Here is a 22780-nt window from a genome sequence, read left to right as displayed (position 1 = left end):
TATCAAAATATCATGTGTCATCTGTGTAATAACCTTGTGAAAACATATTTATTATTAATAATAGCAATATTTTTATACCCCATGAGCAGGTATATCTTTTTATTAAGAGAATTATTTTTTTTAAAAGAAATATGTAAAACACGTGGCAAAGCAGTGAATACAATAAAAAGATACACAGTAACATTGCCTTATAAACAGATCGCATATGGCATATCGCATCAGCCATGAAATTAGTCTTGACAAATAAATTAATTTATTATAATCATTTATCTTCTGATCGTTAAGATAAAAAACAAATGACATGCGAGACATCATAAGCAGTAATAAAACGAAATGGTCGCGCAAAACAGCAATTGTAGCAAGTGACCGTAACAAAACATTCGTATATTTGTTCCCGTGAACAATGACACCACGTGGAAAGGTTTGACGTATACAATCTTCCATCTGGTACATATTTACGATACATTACAAGACAGACAGCGTTGTTTACACATAACAAGCTTGTGTATTTTACGATACATCTGTTCTAGATCATTGGTGAAACTGACAAAACCGCCAAGAAGCTAAGATTTGTATGAGCTATAATAAACCAGCTTTGCTAATGAAAACTCTAGTCAGGCGTACAATAAATAAATGATCAATTAAAGACTCATTAAATATAATATAAACATTTGTGAAATTTATAAACCTTGGGCAAACAATTAATCTAAGAGTCAGCGATCAGCTGCTTAGTGGAACCAATGGAAGGACTTAATAAATAGTACAAATGTTATAATAAGATAACGATTAATTTCACAAGCAAGGTATTATTGGTCATGTGTCTACGTCACGCTAATCTTTATTAAGACGAGCGCTTATCCTATAAGTAGATACTTGAATTCCGTATACGTCAACGTTGTGTAAACAAAGAAACCATTCAACTTCATTAATCACATTTTATTTTAATGTGACATACATACATTTCATACATACATATTTAATTGCAACACCAACGTTGAATAGCAAAATTCAATAGACTAAAAATTTAGTGCGAAGAAAACTTTACCAGCCAGAATTAAATTTGAATTTTTTCTTCACTATTCAGGGCGATGATAAAGAAATAAATATCATATCAACATTTGATTACTCATTGCTTCAAACCAGTTTGAATTGTACTCACGATCGTAATAGTTACGACCTCTAATATTTATTACTCACCATGAAGGTTCATGTCGTTTTTATCATTGCTACAATTTAAATCAAAAATAAAAATATTGGAAGTAAATTTACTGCTGTAATTAAAAAAAAATTCTAGAATTCCTTTGATACAGCGGATATTTATTTTTCGTTAAATGTTAATATTAACTTTATTTAATTACATGTGCGATAAAAGTTTTAAAATAAATGAAAACAAGTTTTTATCGGCAATGCGACTACGTTGTGTTCACCGAGGAGACATAAATCCAAGGTCACTTTCTCGGCGTGACCTGAATCTATCATTCAGGTTCCAAATATGAACTGGTAAGGCTTACACTTTTTAACTGTTTATCAAATTTACATAGTCTCAAAATACATTCAGAGTGCAATATTGGCTTAAGAAAAGTAATGAGATTGAATGTGGATGGTTACAAAGATAGAGGAACACAAAAGAAAGTATGGATGGATTGTGAGAAGAGAGAAAGAAAAGGGAGTTCATAAAGAAAACAATACGCTTGTTGTGGTTTTACATAACCGATTTTATACACCTTAGTAACAAAATCTTCACTTCATCAAAGTCCAAGAGTCTTACGTTGCAATAATAAACGATTAGTACGTCATACGAACACGAGGATGTTATCAAGTGTTTTTCTGTTCAATTCATTCAATTAGACGGCGACTGGTGATTGACATCATATAAAGACAGTCGTGCTAAACAATGATACAACTTTTTACCTACAAAAATTATCTTTACGAAATAATCTTATTGTTATGTTTTTCACAAACATAATTTTAAAGAGATAATTGTGTAATTTCCCCAGACTATGTTAGCCTACAAATCTTACACTATTGTTACTGTTGTTATTATTTATTGTTTGTTTTCTAGAAACAGTTTTTTATTTCGATTGCATTAATACAACCTTGTATCTACTTTTACTTTAAATACTCTTTACTTTTCCTTTTATATTGCTCATTTGTGTTTAATTGCTCATGTGTGACATTGAAAAAAAAATCAGGAAGTTACTTTGGAGAAAATTCTATTTTTGGCAATTTCTATCAAGCTATCACATGGTAGGGATAAAAATCATAATCTTTTTATTCGTCTGTAATTTTTTCATTATAGTCGTGTAATCTTTTTAAATAAAGATTTTTTACATAGAACTTAAGTTTGTTATTAAATGAATAGCGAAGTATTATAAGTAACATAGGTGAAACTAATAGAATTACGAATGACTACAAAGTTGACAAAGCAACAATAAATAACTGATGCAATATCTCTACCTCTTACACAAGCAGGTCGTCCACCAACCCGGCACGAGTCAACAATATTGCAACCAACATACAATAAAGTAAAATATAAATTAAAAACAACATAAAATTTTACAACCTTCGTAGTAAAATATTTTATGACTCTTTTTTTAATATTTCTTACAATGTCAACAAAAAATAATTAACATATACAAATGAGATTTTTTACGTTTATAGTAAAACTAATTTTTTAACAGTGGTAGAGCCCGCTTTAAAACCTCACGAATTGGCCGGTTCGCCCAGTGCAATGCTACGACCACACAGAAGACAGGCGTGAAGTGGAGGAATTTTGCATTTCCTCTGATGAGTGTGATACCGGAGGCGTAATTTTTGTACTATTTGCCTTCTCTTTTTCTTATAAGGGGAAGTGGCAGTGGATCTTCCAGATGAGAGGATGCATGCGAAGGGAAAATGTTCTCTTTCTGTACATCCCCCCTTCCATCGATTAAAGGTAGGAAATGGATATGCAATCGTGTTTGTCTATGGGCAACAGAATCGCTTGTTTACCACCTTATGATATAAAATAAATCTGTCTGTATAAGATGTATACCTTACATCACTACAATATTTTGATCTTATAAATTGTATATATTTAACTGTTAAAAAACTAACATCAACGTTGAAAAATATCTTGAATAAGAATAATGTTTTATGGTGTTTACTACTTCACTTGCATATATATTTGTTTATTTACTCCAAAGGTATTGACGTCAAACCTTGTCCCGTATTATAATAACTGGCGAACTTTGTATTTCATTTTGCACACCGATTGTTGACAAGTCGTCTCTCATCACTTACTATTGAACAATCACATGATGTTTGTAAGCCAAATACAGCTACGGTTCCTATAAACTTTTTATTGATTTGCTTGTTTTTATTACCGTAAGTCTTTAAATTTATGCGGACTTTTAACATATAATAAGTATTATAAAGAACGAGGAAAACGTTACTAGTGACCCTTGGCAATGAACAGAGTGCGAATCATAAGTATTTTCCAGATTTTATAAAAATCTCAAATTAAAAGTTGAACAAAGCGGGAAAACACTTCTCTGTTTTATAGACATACATTTTGCTATTGTCGTATATTTTCTTTAAAAACAAGAAAAACAAGGGACAATATTATTTGTAAAAACAGCGTTTTACTTTATATTTAAACTAAAACGTGAATAATCGAGCTAATGAAAGGCCTGCATATTTTTACCACTTTATACGAGTATGCAAGTAATGCCTGCAAACCAGAAAGCCGGTCTTGCTCTGCCCGGGGCAGTCACGTCGTTGCAAGGGCGATTCGAGGTTCAATTCAAAGAATTACGTTCACGAAATACACTACCATATATAATAGGATACTCTATCATGGTGGCATATAATTATAGGACACCCAAAACGCAGTCTCAAATGGTATTTCCGCATGTAGCTAATCTTAACCAGCGCCTGCCTTAAGAAAACAAGTCGTAGATGACCTGTGACGTAAGCAAAACGCAATAGTTGTGCGCTAAAAACCTCGCATCGATTACGTCGATCCTCCCGCCGTCGTCACCAAATTAGACGCGAAACAAATCGAATCCATGCCCGTTGTATATTTAAGTGACGCGAGATCCCGCCCCACACTACCGCACCAACGAACCGCCGAGCAACACGTACAACGTCAAAATAACACAAATAGACGGACGAAAATAATTTGAATATACAAAATTAACTTGGCTTGCTTCTGCAAACCACACCTTAGAATGTGTCGTCGGGCAACAAAGTTATCTAACATGCACAAACACTATAAAGTAGACCAAGTTCCAAATGGACTTTGTATGATAATTGTGATACGAGTCTTCTTTAACAGTAACACGCTTAATGTAACATTCTGCACTTACAGTATTTGAATTTTGTGCACACCATGAAGATACGCATATACAAAAACATCGAATGTTTTCAAACTCAATGAGGTCATGCATGTCTGAGAGTTCGGAACCGGTTCCAAGGAGACCGCCCGACGTTTCTCAGACATCAAACAATTAAATATCTTTTAATGATCGTTTAAATTTCTTGTTTACAAGTATTTAAATCATACATTTCGTCTTCTCAAAAAACCCTAAATATCTCTTATACTACATAACTGGCTTACGACGTTCATTTAAGTAAATTATTAAAAATTTTAGCGATGCAGTTAATATTACAGAAGATGTTTGAGTTCATCAACTTTAATATTTCTTTAAAACCATAGAAATTGTTATGCACCACCATGTTGCTAACAACTCTATATTAAAAGAGAACAGTCGGATAAATCTAATTTGTATAAAATGGTTGCTTAAAAGATCATGCTACCATATTTGGCGTTTGGTCATCGTAAAAGCCAACGAAGCAATTTATTCAATATTCAAAACAAGATATTGAAATCATCACCAGACCAAAATATGAAGGTATATTTTCGAAACGACCCATTCATTAGCTAAGTTTCTTAGTACATTATCCGTAAACATTTTCTTCTTCAACTAAGTCAGACTGACTGTTCAATTAGAACTGAAGGTGTGTAGCCAGCTTTACATTTGATTAAATCTGCTTCAGAAACAATCGAAACTTTCACGTGCCGATACATTTCTGTTGATTAAAAATAGAGAGTGAAAATGGAAACTGCGCAACTCAGGTGTTTCCTGCAATCGTGTTGCGCGGAACGTTTTGTGACAAATCACGTGTATCCTAGGACTTTTTGGCAACCACTCAGGTAATGTCAAGTGGGTGTTTCCGGCAATCGATAGTAATTATTACTAATTATTTAGGTTTTGACGGCACCAGGCTATAAGAATAACATTAAGATTATCGCAAATTTGATAAGAAGATTATTTATAAAAATAACGCTTATCGGTTTGTTCGTATCAAAATATCATTGCTTCTTACGTCACGTGTGATAAAGTTCATTATGTGTAAATACATTAGTTATTATTAATTCGAAAACGTACCGATGAATTAAAAATTAAATGATCAATCGATTATAATAAAAAAAGCAATGATTTGATAAGCAACAGACGTGGTAATTCTTAATTAATATTTTATCATGATATATATAACGAAAAAAAATAATTAATCGAACATTATAGCCAATAATATCTTAAGACTAAAAAGCAATTTTATAATTGTTGATAGTACTAAGACATTCATAAAAACTCATTGTTATCCTCATTAGATAGATAGAGATCCCAATATGTTTCTAAATTAATGTTTCGCGAGTGGAAAGACTGGTCGACTATTTGAATATATATTATACTTATGACTTTAATACACATGACAGTACAAGATATCTATGCTTTATCAATATAACTAACGCACACCTTTGTTACTAACAAACGGGTTAGTAATTACGTGTGGCTTTGACCTGCTTAGCATCAAATTAACTTTGACCGCCAATGAGTTTTTGTGTTTCTTCCAAGAATATTATATAAACAAGATACTTTTTGTGTGTAACAAAACACAAATTTAACGTAAGTAAAGTGGCAGAAATAATTTAATAACGATCGAATTATTAATACTTATACTAGAATAATGTTAAGAACTCAGAAAGAATGCTGTTCCATTTAATTGAGAAAAAAAACGCAATAACTATTCATTTAAATTATGTCACTTCATATGGATCATTAATTATTCATTTTATTAATAATATTTATAAAGAACTCTAATGATATAACGAAACATAAATAGATGTAGGTGTACCAGGACATCATATGGGTCAGTAGGTCGGTACCGGGCTCGTTCGTTCCCCAGTACAAATTTACACGATATTTCGTTCTAAGAATCTTGCTCAAAGCGACACAGATCCATGATAGTGTTACATACGTTTGTGTAACGTGTGTTCCAATACCTACTGACCTAATTACGTAACCCAGTTTGAGAACAACGCAAAATTAATTACACCTGCCCTTACAACTTAGAAATAAATTTGCAAATTAATTAGGTTTTTAATTCTATGAAAACCATTTAAAACATGACATTGTCTTTGTTGATTATTCCTTAACAGTCAAATACTTAGTCATTTACTGAATTAAATAATAAATTAAACTGGCAATATTGTTTGACATAAAAGTCTCTTTCGAGAAAATAATTGGATGGTACAACGATTAATATTGTAATGGCTTTAGAAAACTAACAATGTAATACTTACTAGTAAGTAAATAAGTATAAATACAACAACAGTTTTTTGACTAACTCATTATTTAAACATTTATGACATCCGGTCCTAAAAACACAAATGTATATTGTTTACAACAAAATATACGTTTGGAACAAAAAACATTTTCCTATATAGATCAATGGCAAAAATAAATAGTACACGGGTGAAGCACTTTCCCGACGTCTGTCTGCTAAATATCAAGGAATGGAAATTGTATACGCAGTGTAGGAAGAAACCAATTAACGTTAGTACATACCGGGCATATCAAAACATGGCGCCAGCTATTTATAAACATATATCGTACCGTATTTAATAACAAGAGAAGATGGAATCGTATCAACATGGAGATGAAAAACATGTTTTCTACCACTACATACCATTTTAATGCCTGATAAATTTAATTGGAACGTAGAGCAAAAATGTATCAGATTTTAATAGTATATCTCATAAGTGTACTTATAGTTGTACTGGAGATTTCGGTGAATGCTATGCGAATTGGCATCAGCCAAAGATTTTGACTCATCATTTTCATTCACGGAAAATTTGTATTAATCATGGTTAATAAGATTGTTATGACCTTGAACACACCACTTGCGATAATTCTACGAAAACTACACGCAATTACAGCGATAAGTTATTGAGTAAAAAGATTTACAAAAAAAAAGATTTATAATGATCGCCGCCTTTGCCTTGAGCTTGAACTGTGGACGTGCGTGCTAAAAAAAATTACTAACAGTTACGTAACATTCGCAAATGACAGGTGGCATATTCGTTACTAAAGCAATGGGAGCATGAATTGTATTTGCTTCTAGCATTTTAACGCCCACACTCGCTCGCTTTATTAACCAGATTGATGTGCCGATAGAGTACGCGTTAGTTCAAGCGACAAGTATTCACCGTAATCAGTTCGTTTGATCTTTTTCTAGGTACTTTTTAAATTACAAAAATATAACAATTAGTGATGAATTTTGTTCTGAGTAAAAGTTCTTGTTGCTAAGAAAAATTAAATGTGTGTGAAATCCATGATGAACAAAAATTTAGTTTCGTATTAAAATTTGTAACAAGAAAGACTGTGGTTAAAAGCTTTTACATTTTTCATTTTTACCCTAATCCTATTTTTTATTTATTTCTCCCAATAATTAGTTTAATTCTACTTTCTAAGCAACAAAAGAACAAGCTTAGCATCGATGCGGATCACAACAAAAGATAAAGGAGAATGGACCTTTGAGTACGGTTGAACCACAGCAGTGGAATTTTCCATGGAGCTTTCTATAGCTCGGACAAGCGTCGTCTTACGACATCCCAACACGATGTCGCGGTCAGACTTGCATGATTGCATGGCATCCGACAATTAAACAGACAAACCGACTTTAAATTGTTCAATCAAATTGTAATCTAAAAGTAGACTTTCTTACTATCAAAAATATAAACACAATTTACTAAGAAATTAAGATACGTCTTCCAACTTGTTCTCTTCCCAGAATATGTATTCAAAGCTTGATGAATACAAGAATCGAATCAAGAGTAAAAAGTTATAAAATTTATTAAAACGTGGAATTTTTCGATCATGGTTTGTATCCATGAAAAAATTTCGGTAGTATTTCTTTAAAACTGAAATATCAAACGACATGTTAAATAAAATAATTGATTTCGACAAGTTATATCGAGGTATCAGTTGAAACAAGTAGATCAAACTGCGTCCTTTATCCGTATTCTAGAGCGTTCTGGCAACACCGAGCATGTCGCACATCGACTTTCACTGCGTATGTAACACGATGTATATTTAACTACACAAATATATATATTTTTAACAATTTATAGTAAAAGTGGTACTTACTTTGTAATAGATTTTTTAAGAATTAAAAATTTATACCTACTTGATCAAGTGTAACTTTTTTTTTTTTTTCGAAGCAAAAATCATTTACTGTGAGTTTTATTTGTAAAACCTTAATCTTAAACATAATGTGCGAAAGTTGGACATATAATGTTTCATTGAATGCCTACTCTACTACTGGTGAAATATTAGCACGTTTTAAGCGTTAACGTATAAAATTATTTATACTTCATTTCGCTTATAGGTCCTAATAGGTGCTGGATTTGGTTTGGATTATGTACAAAAACTTGTATTATATATCAACCTCTAACTACAAATGATTAACATATGTATTATATAACATACGCATGTTCCTTTTGAATATATTTTGCAAACGGCACGAATAGATCAGAAACCATAAAATTGTATAACTTTTAAAGGTAAAATTGTTTAAAAATGTTTGTTATAGTTTCCATTGAATTTGACTACACCGTATAACACCGTCCTATATTAAACCTATATGAGTGAAAATACTTATGCAACAAAAAAGCAGGCAATATTCTCAAGTGTCGCTTGACATATAGCAGGGTCTCGGTCGGATTTTTCTCAAGATTTTTAGAGCAAACACTCTGGTTAAGAAGTACAAGTTCAAGTAAGTCTTAGCTATCATCAAAAGAGTCCCAATAGACCTATGCAAGAAAACGTTAGTTTATAAGATGGGACTCTATAAAGTTACGTTACTCGTTTACATTACAATTATATGTGCCTATGTAATCTTGAGATTCACATCTTGAGTCTTGAATTTACAGACACAAAGATATAAAGATGATATGACAAAGCCATGAATGATATTTTGGAACCTGGCACATTTATATCGGCTTCATGTGATGGTTGGGGAAAAGTTATTAATTTTGTAATTTTTTGTTATAATAAAATAAAATTAAACAGATATAAATTTAATCTAACTAAAGCTTAAATATAAGATAATTTCCATTATCTCTTGTGATTCGACGTTTTTTTCGAAGATCCAGATTTTTTAAACAAAATCGACGTAACAAAACCCACAACTTAATGGCGCAAAAAACAGCCAAAGGCTCTTTAGTGTGAACTGTCATTAATTGTCAACCTTTGTAACAAGCATAAAACTAAAACACTTTACGAGATATTAAATAATACCTAAAACTATGGATTTCCTCTTCCCCTACTTTATATTGCTGAGACTACAATGATAAACACAAACACAAGGCAAACGAACGTTTTCCAGTTCAAATGTTTTTGAACGTATGATTGTGTACGTACACACAAACTGATAAATAGTTTATACGTAAATCGTGACCTTGACTGAAGTATGTAAAGCAGATAACACACATATTTCGGTAACTTATTAGCTGAAATTGTTTACAATTTATATATTACCTATTTGGATATTTAATTTAAGAGAGCATATAAGGTAATAATAAAAAATAAAGGATTGTTTACGTCTAATGTCAATAGGTAGTTCCACCAAGCTACCACAAAAAACATAGTTTAGGGATGGCGAACTAAAAGCTCAATATTTTGGGCACGTCATTTATCACACAATGGAAAAGTGTAGAATAGGTATTTAATGAGAACAAGAGTGGTCCCTACGCCACGGAATGTTCCCAATAATAACAAAATTAAAATTATTTCATGGCACTTTTGTAACCTCATTTAAAAATTTATTTTCAAAAATGGCACATTCATACATAAAGGTTCACAATCCCTGACTTAGTTTATTTTACTATAGGGCAATAAAACGTAACAGCGTTTATAGTGAAAGTTATAATAAACCCACAAAGGCAAACTATGTAATTTCTTGTATCGTTTAGATGAAAATATTTAGGTATATTAGCTAGTTATATGCCTCTTTATTGTAAAATTTTAACTTTTAAATTAATTTTAGGATAGGATTGTATTTTACAATAGCAAAACCGCTACGGTACCAGTTCTCATAACAATTTTGATAGGATAAACAAGAAATCGTGACGTCACATCAGACACACACCAAAATATACGACTGCAAAACAAGCGAATAAAATATGCAAAAGCGGCCAGGCCAGATAAGACTAGCGCTACAGCGCGCACAGTCGCGGCAGTGACGTGGTGGAAACACCAACTTGTCGACGCTCTATCATTACGCTTATAAATCCTCTTAGCTTGTAATTACTTAGACAACATTTATTTATCTCGTATTTATAATGTAGATAATTCAACCAAGTAAATGTTATGAGAAACTAATTAAGTAATTAATTACGAAGTAATGGTCTTTTATTAAGAAAAATAATTAATGATAGCATATCGCAAATGACAAAGACGTTCATTAAGAAAGTTTTACTCACTTGACTGTAAATCTCTTTGAGCCCGCTCGTGGTGAATTCCCAAATTGGAACACGTTCACAACGAAATCGTCCGTTTCTATCAAAAGCACAAGCACTGCAACTAACACAGAATATTACTCAACACACAAACCTAGCTAGAACGAGCGCGGAGCTCCCGTAGCACTATTTCAATGGTTAGCTAAGTTAGACAGAATTCGTGTCCGTTTTAAAACTAGTTTTCTTTCTCTCAGGGTTGCATAAAAAAACTTAAAAATAAAAAAAACGCGTATAACTTGAAACACTTGTTTCCCGTGGTGCTGCGCACTGGTGACTGAATGAGGCGATCGCTTGAGCCGCGAATCGATGTCGTGCGGCGCAGTAGTGTGCCGTCGACCGTAGCGAGCACACGCACACATTGCCATGGCCGACCTGGGACCGAGGCCTGAGCAATGAACATTGTCTTTGACTCCGACTACACCAGTCCAACAAGAACTAACAATGATTATGATTTACTAGCCGTCGTCGGCGCGTAATTAGAAAAAAGCTGTTCTGGAGATATGGACCTATTAAAAAACATCTAAACATTCGCATTTATAATACATAACATTTAGGTTCAAAGGATATCGATATGATATAACAACATTTATTTATGTATCTTATAAGAATTTGCGCAGCAAAATTTCTTTAGTTAGAATTCTCAGTTCCATTTAGGAGCTTTAATTTAATAGTACCACCAGCTCTGTGTATATTAAACTTGTAAATGAATAAGTTGAATCACACAATGACTAGAATGATTCATACATTATGATATTATCGTATTGATTTTTTTGGTCAAAATAGAGCAATAAATAGATATAAAAGAGGGCGTGAATCAAGAAATGAAAATTATGCGTAATACAATACCTATTTTAAACTCAGATTATATTATATGGCTCAACAGTTTACGCAGAATCGACCTTGTGATTGTCAATTTGTATACAAAAAAATACTAGTATAGGTAAGACGCAGTTAGACCCTGATATTTAGTTATTTCATGCAAAAATAAAAGACGATTATACAAAAGATAGATAATATAATTACTAATTGTAGATTAGTTTAAATAGAATTGCGGATAGATTATCACAATGAAACTGGCCATTTTAATGGAGAAGAAATCTAGTTGAAAGTAGACTGAACGCAACCAAACCCGAGTTAATAATCAGCACTTACACAATTCAAATGGAGTCGGCGGAGTGCGGCAATTGGCGCGGCTATAGCTCCTAATGGCTGTCGTACTCCTTTGTTTTCAGCAAGTCATAAGCGACTCATATGCTTATCTTGACAATCGCCATTTACACAATATACTATTACAAACAAATCATAATAGCAAACATCTATTTGATATCTGTCATAGTTAATACAAATGGAATATGACAGACATGACAAGCTAGGTTTCCTATACGTTTGTCCAGAGTCCAAAGCTAGTATTATGATTACTATGACAAGTTTGTAAAGATCCACAATTTCTTCATGAATCGACTAACAAATCCATCCCGTCCTGTTGACTTATCTGGTACTGTCTTTTAACCCAAATTTAACACTGAAAACGAGTACGTCATATATTTGTGTGAGTCAATTTGCACGAATTGGTAGCGTAAGGCTATTTAAAGTTGTTGAACATCAGAGGACTAATTGATGAAGACATTGACCTGAACAAAATAACGAAGGAATAAATGTTGAGTCGAACAATGGGTGAAGTTTGAGGCACCGAAAACTGGTTAAGTTGGCGTTGCGCCTGTTATACCAAGAACGCTTAAGATATCTGTAGCGACCACTCGTAAGAAACGTCGTGAATATAAATCGATTGGATATCTGTTAAAGCTTTCGTCAAAGGGTAATTTAAAAATAAGACAATTAAGGACAACTGAACAGTTTGACTGTTCACCTATAACTTTCGGTAGCGGGCTTTCAACAATTAATTTTAGCGCAAGGCTTTGTTAGACTGTTTTGAACTATCACATACATTTTTACATTTCTTTGTGAATGTAAAGTGACCACTAAAAATAAAGGCGCAACGAAATAATCGATAAGATAAATAAAGCAAATATTCATTAAAGGTTGTACTTAAGGAAAATATAATGCAAAGTATGTTATCATTTTTTTTCTAGTACATTCTATGTACTAAAAGCCTTTAAATATTTTATAAAAAAAATGTTGCAACTGTGTTAAGAGTTTTACATTGTTTTTGTTGTCACGAAGTTGTTTCTGATAAGTGAAGTTCAACCACCTGTATAACCACCTATTTAAAAGTACAAATAACGTTATCGATATAAACTAAAGCAGAATAATGCAACCATAAATAGTTTACCAGCTATCTTAACAGTATCATCACAAATAGTGATGACCTTATTATACCTATAATATTAATAAATACGAGGTTCAATAAAAAGAAAAAAGTTTTTTTTATTATTATATCAGTGTCTGGTATTTATCTAAAGTTTATAAAAACTTTCCTTACTTAATCCATTGTTATCATACATTGATTAAATAATTACCTCGTCAACGTCGTTGAGTTTCGCATGGTCCTTGTCGAGGGACACCGGGAGAGACGTGCGCCGCGCGCCAGCGACCAACATGATTTAACGTCAACAATGGCACTACACCCCGACACTAGCCTACACAGATTAGCAACGCAACAGATAAGATAAAAATATTTATGGAGCTTCAGCGCTTTGTGGTTTTGTAACGTAACGATGTGATAATCTTTTGTTTATGTTTGATCGATATTACCTACTTTATCCGACAGTATTTTTTATGAATTAATGAAAAATGAAAGTAAAATAAAATCTGTTCTTTTCTCTTTATTTATATTTCCATTTATCAGCGTCTTTTTTGTTTACGACATAACGTTAAATTAAGAAATTTTAACTAATTTTGATGTCAAGTAATGAAATGAGGTAATGCAAAATAAGCGCCAGTCATGGGGTTGCGAAAAGCACACAACATACAATGGTATGAAATTCTATATCGCTATAACATAAATATAGATTTCAATTCAAATATTTTAGTAGTAATTGGTGATACACTGTAGAATGTTATGAACGCTGGCTTACACAATGACTGGATTGGCCTTAACCTTAAGCTCCTCGAAATAAAATCCAGTGAAAAGTGAAAGCTCGGCAATAAAACTGGCAAGGTAACAGTACTGAATTATTTTGTTTACCAAATAAATTAAAGAAGTATTCAATCTAGTTCATACTATACAATAATACAATTACAGATTATGTGGTTTCATCATCACGTGCAATCCCATCTTAAAATAATTAGCTTATAATATTAGCTTGACTGTTCAGTTCTATTAATTTGATCTCACTGTACCAAATAACGCGAACGCGTGTTTCTAATAAATTCACTACTGAATATTTGGCATGATTCCTCTATGATTATTTATATTGTGTTATAATTCTAGGTGTAACTTGCAAAATCTTCGCGATCATTACAATATAATATAATATTATAATGTCTCGGATAAGTCAGTAAAATTCCGTTGTAAATCGTACGCGGATTGCAAAACAATCTGGTTACGTTTACACCTCAAGAGTCATACATATGCGCATAAAAATATCAACGTAGATCCCTACTGTTGCACGAATTGACTACGTGACAATCTGGATTGAAAACAACTTGCAAATTAAATCTGACTTCAAGGATGAAACAGGCAAATGGCATAGCAATCAGCTAGTATAAGCAAATGCTTACAGACCTTGATGGGTATCGTATTTATTTATTAAAGAATGTTTTTGATTTAAAAATGTTATTATTTTATGTTATTGTCCCTTCCTTTGCCAAAACCATCTTCCCATCCCTTCCGTTTCTTCTAACAAAAAGGTCGGAAAGAGACGACACCCACACTATTCAAAGGATACTGGGAATTACTTCCACTTCACGACTGTCTTCTGTGTGGTCGTGGTAACCGAAACTAAAACGAACGAATTAAAAAATAAAATTGCATACGTCTTTATACGAAATAACGATTACCTATAGACTAAATCATAATAGATTTATTATTCACATAAAATCATTTAGAAAGCCTCGTAAATTATGATACGATTCGACTTGGAATCCGAAAATAATGAAAGCTAGAATCCGGATTTATGATAGTGATGGCCATAAACATTTTAAATATTTGAATACAATTAAATTAAACATGTATTATTTTATTTAATGGCATAAAATAATAACTATATATAATGTTATATATATAATAAATTTTACAAGACGAGAATCAGAAGTCGTCACACAAAATTCCTTATCGTTCGAATAAATATCTGTCAATAATGAGGATAAAACAAAAACTGGTAATGTGCTCCACGATATCGATGTAACCGATAACTTATTCAAAACACGATTAACCTTCACCTTATCGTCTCACCAACAAATATAGAAATAGCGTGCTGGTCGACGTTAAAACCACATCTTATCGACTTGACAGCTGGCTTGCGTTTGATTGAATGGCCCTTATGATTGTTTGCGTAATATTTTCTGACCATCTATCTTACTCTATGGAGTCAAGGCAAAAACATGAAATAGCAAGACAATTTCTATCTACAGTTACTTACTCTTACTGACATTACAGTCTTATTAGAAAAGCACCTCTTTATGTTGACCTACACCGCCATTTAACAACATATGAAAAATAATTCCGTCTAAGTGAATCAGAACTCCATAAAAATATTGTACAAAATTATGACTTACTAGCTATCGCCCGTGGATACATCCAAGGGGAATTAAAATAAAAACATAATCATTAACCTATGTTTATTTTATTCCAATTATTCCAAATTTCAACGAGATCCATGCAGCCTTTCTGAAGGTACCTTCTAACAAACATCCATACATCCAAACATTCGCATTTAATAATAAGATATACTAGTACGTGACTTACTAAATACCATCTGAATATTATATTACGTCGTAATCAAGCCACCATTAGCGTTATGTACGTGCTAAACACCTACATTTCCTATGATGTTGCAAGAAGGACGGTGGTAATGTTTCGAAAATGTCATGGTTTTAGAGTGGTTGAATGGTAGTAACCTTTTACGTAACAACATGATTTAGCAAAGCGAGCAGAACCTTAGCTACTCTAGTTGTTCAAACACAATACAGAATAATATCAATATTCAATAATTTACCGTAACTTGTATTTAGCGGTACAATTTAACTGTACGTATATGGTTATTTGTAACAATACTTGAACGAAACAAGAATGCGAATAAAATAACAATAAAAACACATTGTGAATTTATTCCCACGGCAATGAAATGAAATGAAAAGTTTACACACTTAATTACCAATGCCAATAAAAAGGTAATATCGTAAGGACGGTGCGACAAAACGGTATCAACAATGAATTCCTGCAGCATTGTTGGAAAATTGCCAAAAAGTTTATAACTAATTACAATGGGTCTGAACACTATCCGTTATTAGAGGCGCAAGTTATGACGTAGTCGTGTAGTTTATTGCACTGCTTTGAGTAGTTTCCGCATAAATCGCACAAGAAAACTTTCCTCAACACTTCGTATAAGTTTGATATAAACGTCTTTGTCCTCAAAATTGGATTATGCATGGAATTTTGTGAATCACAACGGTCGATGTCCCGAATTATAAATAGTCTTTAAATCGGTATACTTTAAACACTTTCATCGTAATATATTTGGTTTAAGCACTACCAAAACGTAAAAGCACAGTCTTAACGCGAAACAGACCGAAGCATTTTGCCACTTTTGATAGATATTTCGTACGGTATATTTATAATTTGAACAGCACAGATGGGTTTGAGTTATTTAACATCTGGCGATGCGAACTAAAACTCTATTTCAATACGAATCTTTAAATAGACCTTTAAAATTGATTTCCGCAGTACCTTCAAAGTCCGAGCGCACAAATCGTAACAAAAACAATCTTTAATATTATAATAGTCTTCTCGTGTTGTAAGATTTTCGTAAGAAGAGAGAAATCTCGAAAGGAGTTTATACTCTAGTATGACAATAGTCTTCTTCATCTCTATTGGATTATCAAGTTGATTGCATTAAACGGATTGGTTTGGACATAAATCAAGTTGTCATGTCGTTGTTATTAAAGAAACATAATGATGACAATTGCAATTATTTGTGTTTGTTTTGAATTGTTCATATTTAAGGCCACCAAGAGATTCAACTCGTGCCGACTGCACTCGTAATAACATAATTCCGTAGTCATTGTACTTATCACATGTCCATAACTAATTGCATTATGCCTTGCAGATTACGTAAAGAGCATAACTATTTGCATATTTTTCACAATTCTATTAAAGAACACAAGGAAACTAAAGGCAATCAAGCAAACAGATTATTCCTTAACAAATTAACAGCGAACCAAAGATGAATCAAAAACAAAAGCTATGCATCACAAAGAGATCAGCAGAGCACTAAAAACAAGATATGTACGTAGGAATAATAGGGAGTGTAATATATCAAAATTCTTATAAATGTCGAACGTTCTCTGTCGTCAACACTACTCAAGGTGCTGGAACTATTTATTTTCGAGGCGACGACATTCTGAGCTTACGATTGAAAGAATCTTAAATAAAATTTTTCATAAAATGACACGAGCAAGGTTAATCTTGAATACAATAATAGTCCGAATTCCAAATAACTATCACAAGTAACAACGACTTTGCTTCTTGAATAATCGTCATCACCTCACTATGTTGTCCCCTCTGAGTTGCTCGGAGCTCGGAGGAAGTTTGGGGTGACTAGACCATAGTTAATCACGTGGGCCCAGAACCTTTTGTTTGACTTCACACATATCTTTGAATTTCTTAGCAGATCTATGCAGATTGCATCACGATGTTTTTCCTTAACAGTAAAAACGTCGGATAAATGTAAACGACATCATAATAATAACAAGCAATTAGACCAACCTTTTTCTAATAGACACATTTAAAAGCTGCGTTCGTATTGATTATTATTTCCGCATCGTCGTCTCAATGCTTACGAAACGTTCAAACGACTGTCGCTTTAAGGTAGTATACCGCCAATTCGTCAATTGTACATCAATATATGAATATCAGATGATGGTATACGAAGAGTTGAGTTAATATTATAATGAAACAATATATTTTCTCACATCAAGACATGATAAATGTTAGACCAGTTAAGATATTTACGCATTTGTATGTTTACATTTAGCAATTGGGTTAAATGAACCATTTACAATAGTGCTATCACATGCACTGTCATAATTAATTCGTTGATAATTATAGTGTACCTAATACATAATGCCTTATGTAAATAGCAAATTAAATCTCTTGTGTATTTATATATTATGAATATCGGTCGTTGGGTGTTTTTTATAAGTAAGTGAAGTATAATAGCTGACAGGGTTCTTATCTTGAAAAATGTTTAACAAAACCGTGCATCAAAAGATATTATTATAATTATGACTCAGTTATATGACTGTTGCTTACATGTTACATTTAAATTAAATAATTTAATAAAGTAAAATTTTTAATGCGCTAGTTTTAAATGCAATTTCACAGTGAGCTAACCGAGAGCTTTTATCGCGTCCTTTACACTTGACCTACGATATAAGACGCCTACGGGAATTTTAAATAAGATTTGCAAACGCCCACTCAGTTTCTTTGCTGGCCCGCCTACGCTCTAACGACAAACTCCCTTTGTAAAGACACAATCGATCAGTGGACTTTGCACTTCATCGCAGTTATATTATGTGTTTAATGCTCTCTTTGTTGCGTACAAAGCGTATAGAGTATAGAGTATGGACATTTATCTCTTGATGTCCTGTCAAACAAAGAGTCACAGATAAATGAAAAACAGCGGCACCGGCCGATCTCAAGGTCACTTAAGTGCCGCAGTGCGTAACGCGATACCCGATAAATCAGATACAAGCTCAAGGCCCACCATGACATATCTTGTCGTCCGCTAATGGGGATTTATGTGGTAAAAGATTCCATACATAATTCACCATTAAAGTCACTCACAATAAACCGATAAATTTGATTTAAAAATGTTCACGTTATCGTTGTTTGAATGAGTAATCCTGTGATAAAACTGTAAACACTTATATAGCATTTGATATTGTTGAATGAAGTATGGTTTTATATTACATCAAAAGTGGTGTGATCAAATGGAAAATTTTTGAAAGAACAAGCAATTTAAACGTTCTAAATTTGAAATTAATAACGATAATATTAACTTTAAAAACTTTCTTCAAAGAAAATTATTAGAGCGATGCTTAACTTACTGAAGAAGTCAAATACTATACAGAAATGTATCTAGGACACATTTATATTTCAAAACGTACCACAAAGCAACAACGAAATGTCTGATTAAAGTAAACATTAATTAATACAGAGCGTTGATGTGGGCGTAATGTTGACACGAACATTATTGACAGAATTGCGCTATAAATATGAGTATACAAAGAGTTCATCTAAATTTAGCATGTTTACTGTACCTCTTGAGGATCTGTGCACCCACGCACACACTTCTTGGCATTGAAAATAAATCAAAAATATAAGACACAAAAATGCAATTTGTGTAGAACGGAATAACTGCATTCCATATGGTTATGCTTATGCTTCAACTTAATACTTTACATAGCAGAATTAGAAAAAGACATTAGTCGAATTTTTATCGTGTGATATTTTGAACATTTTTTGAGCGTCGGTGGCTTAGGAGCCTAGGACTTGACTTGCAATCTGCAGGTCCTGGGTTCGAATCCCTCCATGTACCTATGTGTTGCTCGATTTCCGATTATACATATGAACATTTATCCGACGTCCTTACGGAACGAAAACAACGTGATGCAACCTGCACATATCTGAGAAGAAATTCAAAGATATGTGTGAAGTCCACCAACCCGCACATGGCCAGCGTGGTTTACTATGGCCTAGTCACCCTTTACTTAGGGTAGGCTCCGAGCCCCTCGGTGGGGACTTATAGTGAGCGGATGAAGATGATATTTTGAATGAAGTAAATGTGACTGTTATCTTTCGAGTCGAAAGATGTAATACCAGGATTGTATCCAGTGGGCATCGTGTCTGTGACAATTACAATTTTAGGTGCTTGTTGCGTTATTACAATTAAAAAAAACAATATAAATTGACATGTATAACTCTACCATATATTTTATCTAATCTCATCTGGTCGATTACCTCTTAAATCGATTTTATCGCCAAGTGCGAGAGGGTCTGAATCGGTCGCATACTCCGCCGTAAACAATGTCAAGTGTAAAGAACTATCGAGGGTCGGTGTATGATGAGCATTGGCCTTGGGGTCAGGGGGCGGGTGTAGGGTGGCCATTTACCTTGTACTGTAGGGAATTTACTCGTATCCTTGACCGTACATAATGTTTCATCGTTGATATTACATTAGGATAAGGAAAAGCGAAATCTTAAACTTTGTTAATGAATCGAGGTCAACGTAGAATTGGCACAAAATTATTATTTAAGTAAAATATACAGAGTAAAACTTGAAAATAATATAAACACTCTGTATAATAAGTGAGAATAATTTCATCTAACCATTTTAAAAAATACACTCTATATTCTAAAAGCTCTTAATAATTGACGCTACAATACTTCTTCAACGATCCGTTCACGTACAGAATCAAATCAAACATGGCCGCCCTAAGCGTGACGTCACGACGCTCAATGATGCGGGTCCTGCGCCCTCCGCGCCAGACATATCGACGCCTCACCACGCTCCCACTGCCCTATAACTATCAACTACACACCGAAACGCCCACAGTATACCCCCTCCGTCTGTCGCGACCTTCTCATGGTACTGACGTTCATTGATCGTTATACCGAGATGGCAAAACCTTCAACACGATTATGAGTAAGTACCTAGAAAAAATCTCAGTTACAGTTTATCTTACATTTTGATATGATTTACGCTTATTTCAATAAAACAGAAATTATATTCCTTAAATTATTTTGTATCTATTGAATTTTATTGAAATACCCCGAAGCTCAATTAATGCTTCAAAATATAAGAAGCAAATTATACGAATCGCAGATTAAAATCGAACTCGAGAACATTTAAGAGAAACTGCTTGCTGTTACAACAAGTTGTTGTTGTTGTTAATATTAAAGAAATGTTTAGTGAAAAGTATTTGTCTTAGAAAATTACATCATCTATTTACTCGACACCTGTGAAAATGGAAACCTTTCTTATAATATTTGGTATATAAACACATCGTCGCAATCCAGTCAGATACCTTACCTATTCATAACAAGGAATTATAAACAATCTCACTTTCCACGGTGACAGTAATAACAACTTTGACACTGCTAATAACAGATACTCGAATAGTAATAGCATGGGAGAATTTTTTTGTCATAATAAACAAAGAGACAAGGCTATCGTTAATCTAAGAATAACTGATTTAGATATATGTAAAACAATAAACACAAAATACTCGTAAACTACATGCAATTATTCATAAATTAATATTTGAACAGAAATGCTTTAAAATGTTTGTAAAAAATTTAGGTAACCTATTAAAAGTCTAATGTATCTAATACAATCTAGTTTTAGTACACTATAATAGAGAACAAACATGACAAATATTTCATCTCTTTAAAATACATGGTATAACAGTGGTAGAGCCCGCTTTAACATCTTCGCACGAATTGTCCCGGCTCGCCTGGTGAAATACCACGACCACACAGAAGACAGGCATGAAGTGGAAGCAATTCCGCGTTTCGTCTGATGAGTGTGCGTCCCGGAGGCCTTATTTAGTCCTCTTTGACTTCCCACCCTTTTTCGAATACGGAAAGGATGGGAAGTAGAAGTGGTCTTTCCGGATGAGAGGATGCATGGAAAGGGAAAATATTTTCTTTCTGTGCATCCTCTCCTCCTTCGATTAAAGGTAGGCAACGCATATGCAACTGCGTATGTCTATGGGCAACGGACACTTCGCTATTTCAGCGATTTAAAATATAAAAACAAAGAAGTAAAAATAGGAGACGATAATTTTACACCAATTTTACGATACCGTCTCCACAATTTGAGATATTACGTCACGAAAATTATATTACTTTAGTATTAGAACTTTCAAGAGTGGAATTGGAGATGTTTACCACCACACCTAACAAAATCGGCTAAGTTAGTAAATGTCAATAGAAATCGATCCAGAACACAGACGACTAACAAATGTAGAGTTGTGCAACCCATACACCTACATCAAACTTATGTAAAATTTATGCACGGATCGATAGGAATCGCATAAAGTAGTCCCCTCAGCACGATAGCGAACCAAGTCGGTAGGGTAGACGACACAGTTATAGCCGGATTATTTATTACATTCGCCTTCATAAGGCAGCTGTTCCGATTGAGCAACTCACATTGTACATACAATCAGATACATCATACTTAATAATTTAATCATGCCATCGAACCCTGGTTTTCAGTAAACGTATAACGAAGCATCGCTGTCAAACGGAGCCTGGCAGAGCTCCAATTGTAAGCAATAAATAGCGACCGCGGCGCCGGATCGCATATAACATCGAGCGGTCGTGACGGAAATAGTGCACTTTAACGTTAATTCATTGGTCGTTACGTAAACTTCCAAAAAATTTATGAATTGGAACATCACTAGTGTGACTGGCGATTATTGACACGATCTGCAGACTATCGATGCTTGGGTTAAAAACTTAAAACAGAGGGTAAATATGATCGTAAAGTATGGATATTGTTATAGAGTGGGCATTCATAGTTACCTATACTTTTTTTAAAATTCACTAAACGAGAAACGAACAGTGTCTTATTTTAAACACAAGGTAGTCTCCCATTAGCGTAATAAGATCGCAAGCTAAACCTTTACGCGCACGGGCTGCGATGTGCTTATAAAGTTTAATAGATTTTATTAGTGTAACATAAATAATCAGCATCTCTACTTGTTCCCATTTATAATATCGCAAAATTGTAAATGTTATCCAGC

General features: G+C 33.3%; 1 protein-coding gene across 3 annotated transcripts in view; it reads right to left on the bottom strand.

Moving 5' to 3' along the window:
- Ip6k (Inositol hexakisphosphate kinase) overlaps window positions 1-22780 on the bottom strand; it is a 38536-nt gene that overhangs the window by 11855 nt on the left and 3901 nt on the right. Inside the window, exon 1 of one of the 3 annotated variants that reach the window (XM_013309385.1) lies at window positions 13324-13428. The exons of 1 other annotated variant lie outside the window; for it this stretch is intronic. In XM_013309385.1, the coding sequence (XP_013164839.1) occupies window positions 13324-13404 (81 nt within the window). In that variant the 5' untranslated portion in view covers window positions 13405-13428. Of the gene's footprint in view, window positions 1-10810; window positions 11259-13323; window positions 13429-22780 lie in introns of those variants that run through there. One more of the 3 variants, XM_013309386.1, reaches the window with a different exon arrangement.

The sequence above is a fragment of the Papilio xuthus genome, unplaced genomic scaffold (genome assembly GCF_000836235.2).
Source record: "Papilio xuthus unplaced genomic scaffold, Pxut_1.1 DF827777.1, whole genome shotgun sequence".
Classification (NCBI taxonomy): Eukaryota; Metazoa; Arthropoda; class Insecta; order Lepidoptera; family Papilionidae; genus Papilio; species Papilio xuthus.
This window is presented reverse-complemented; position numbering and strand designations above follow the sequence as displayed.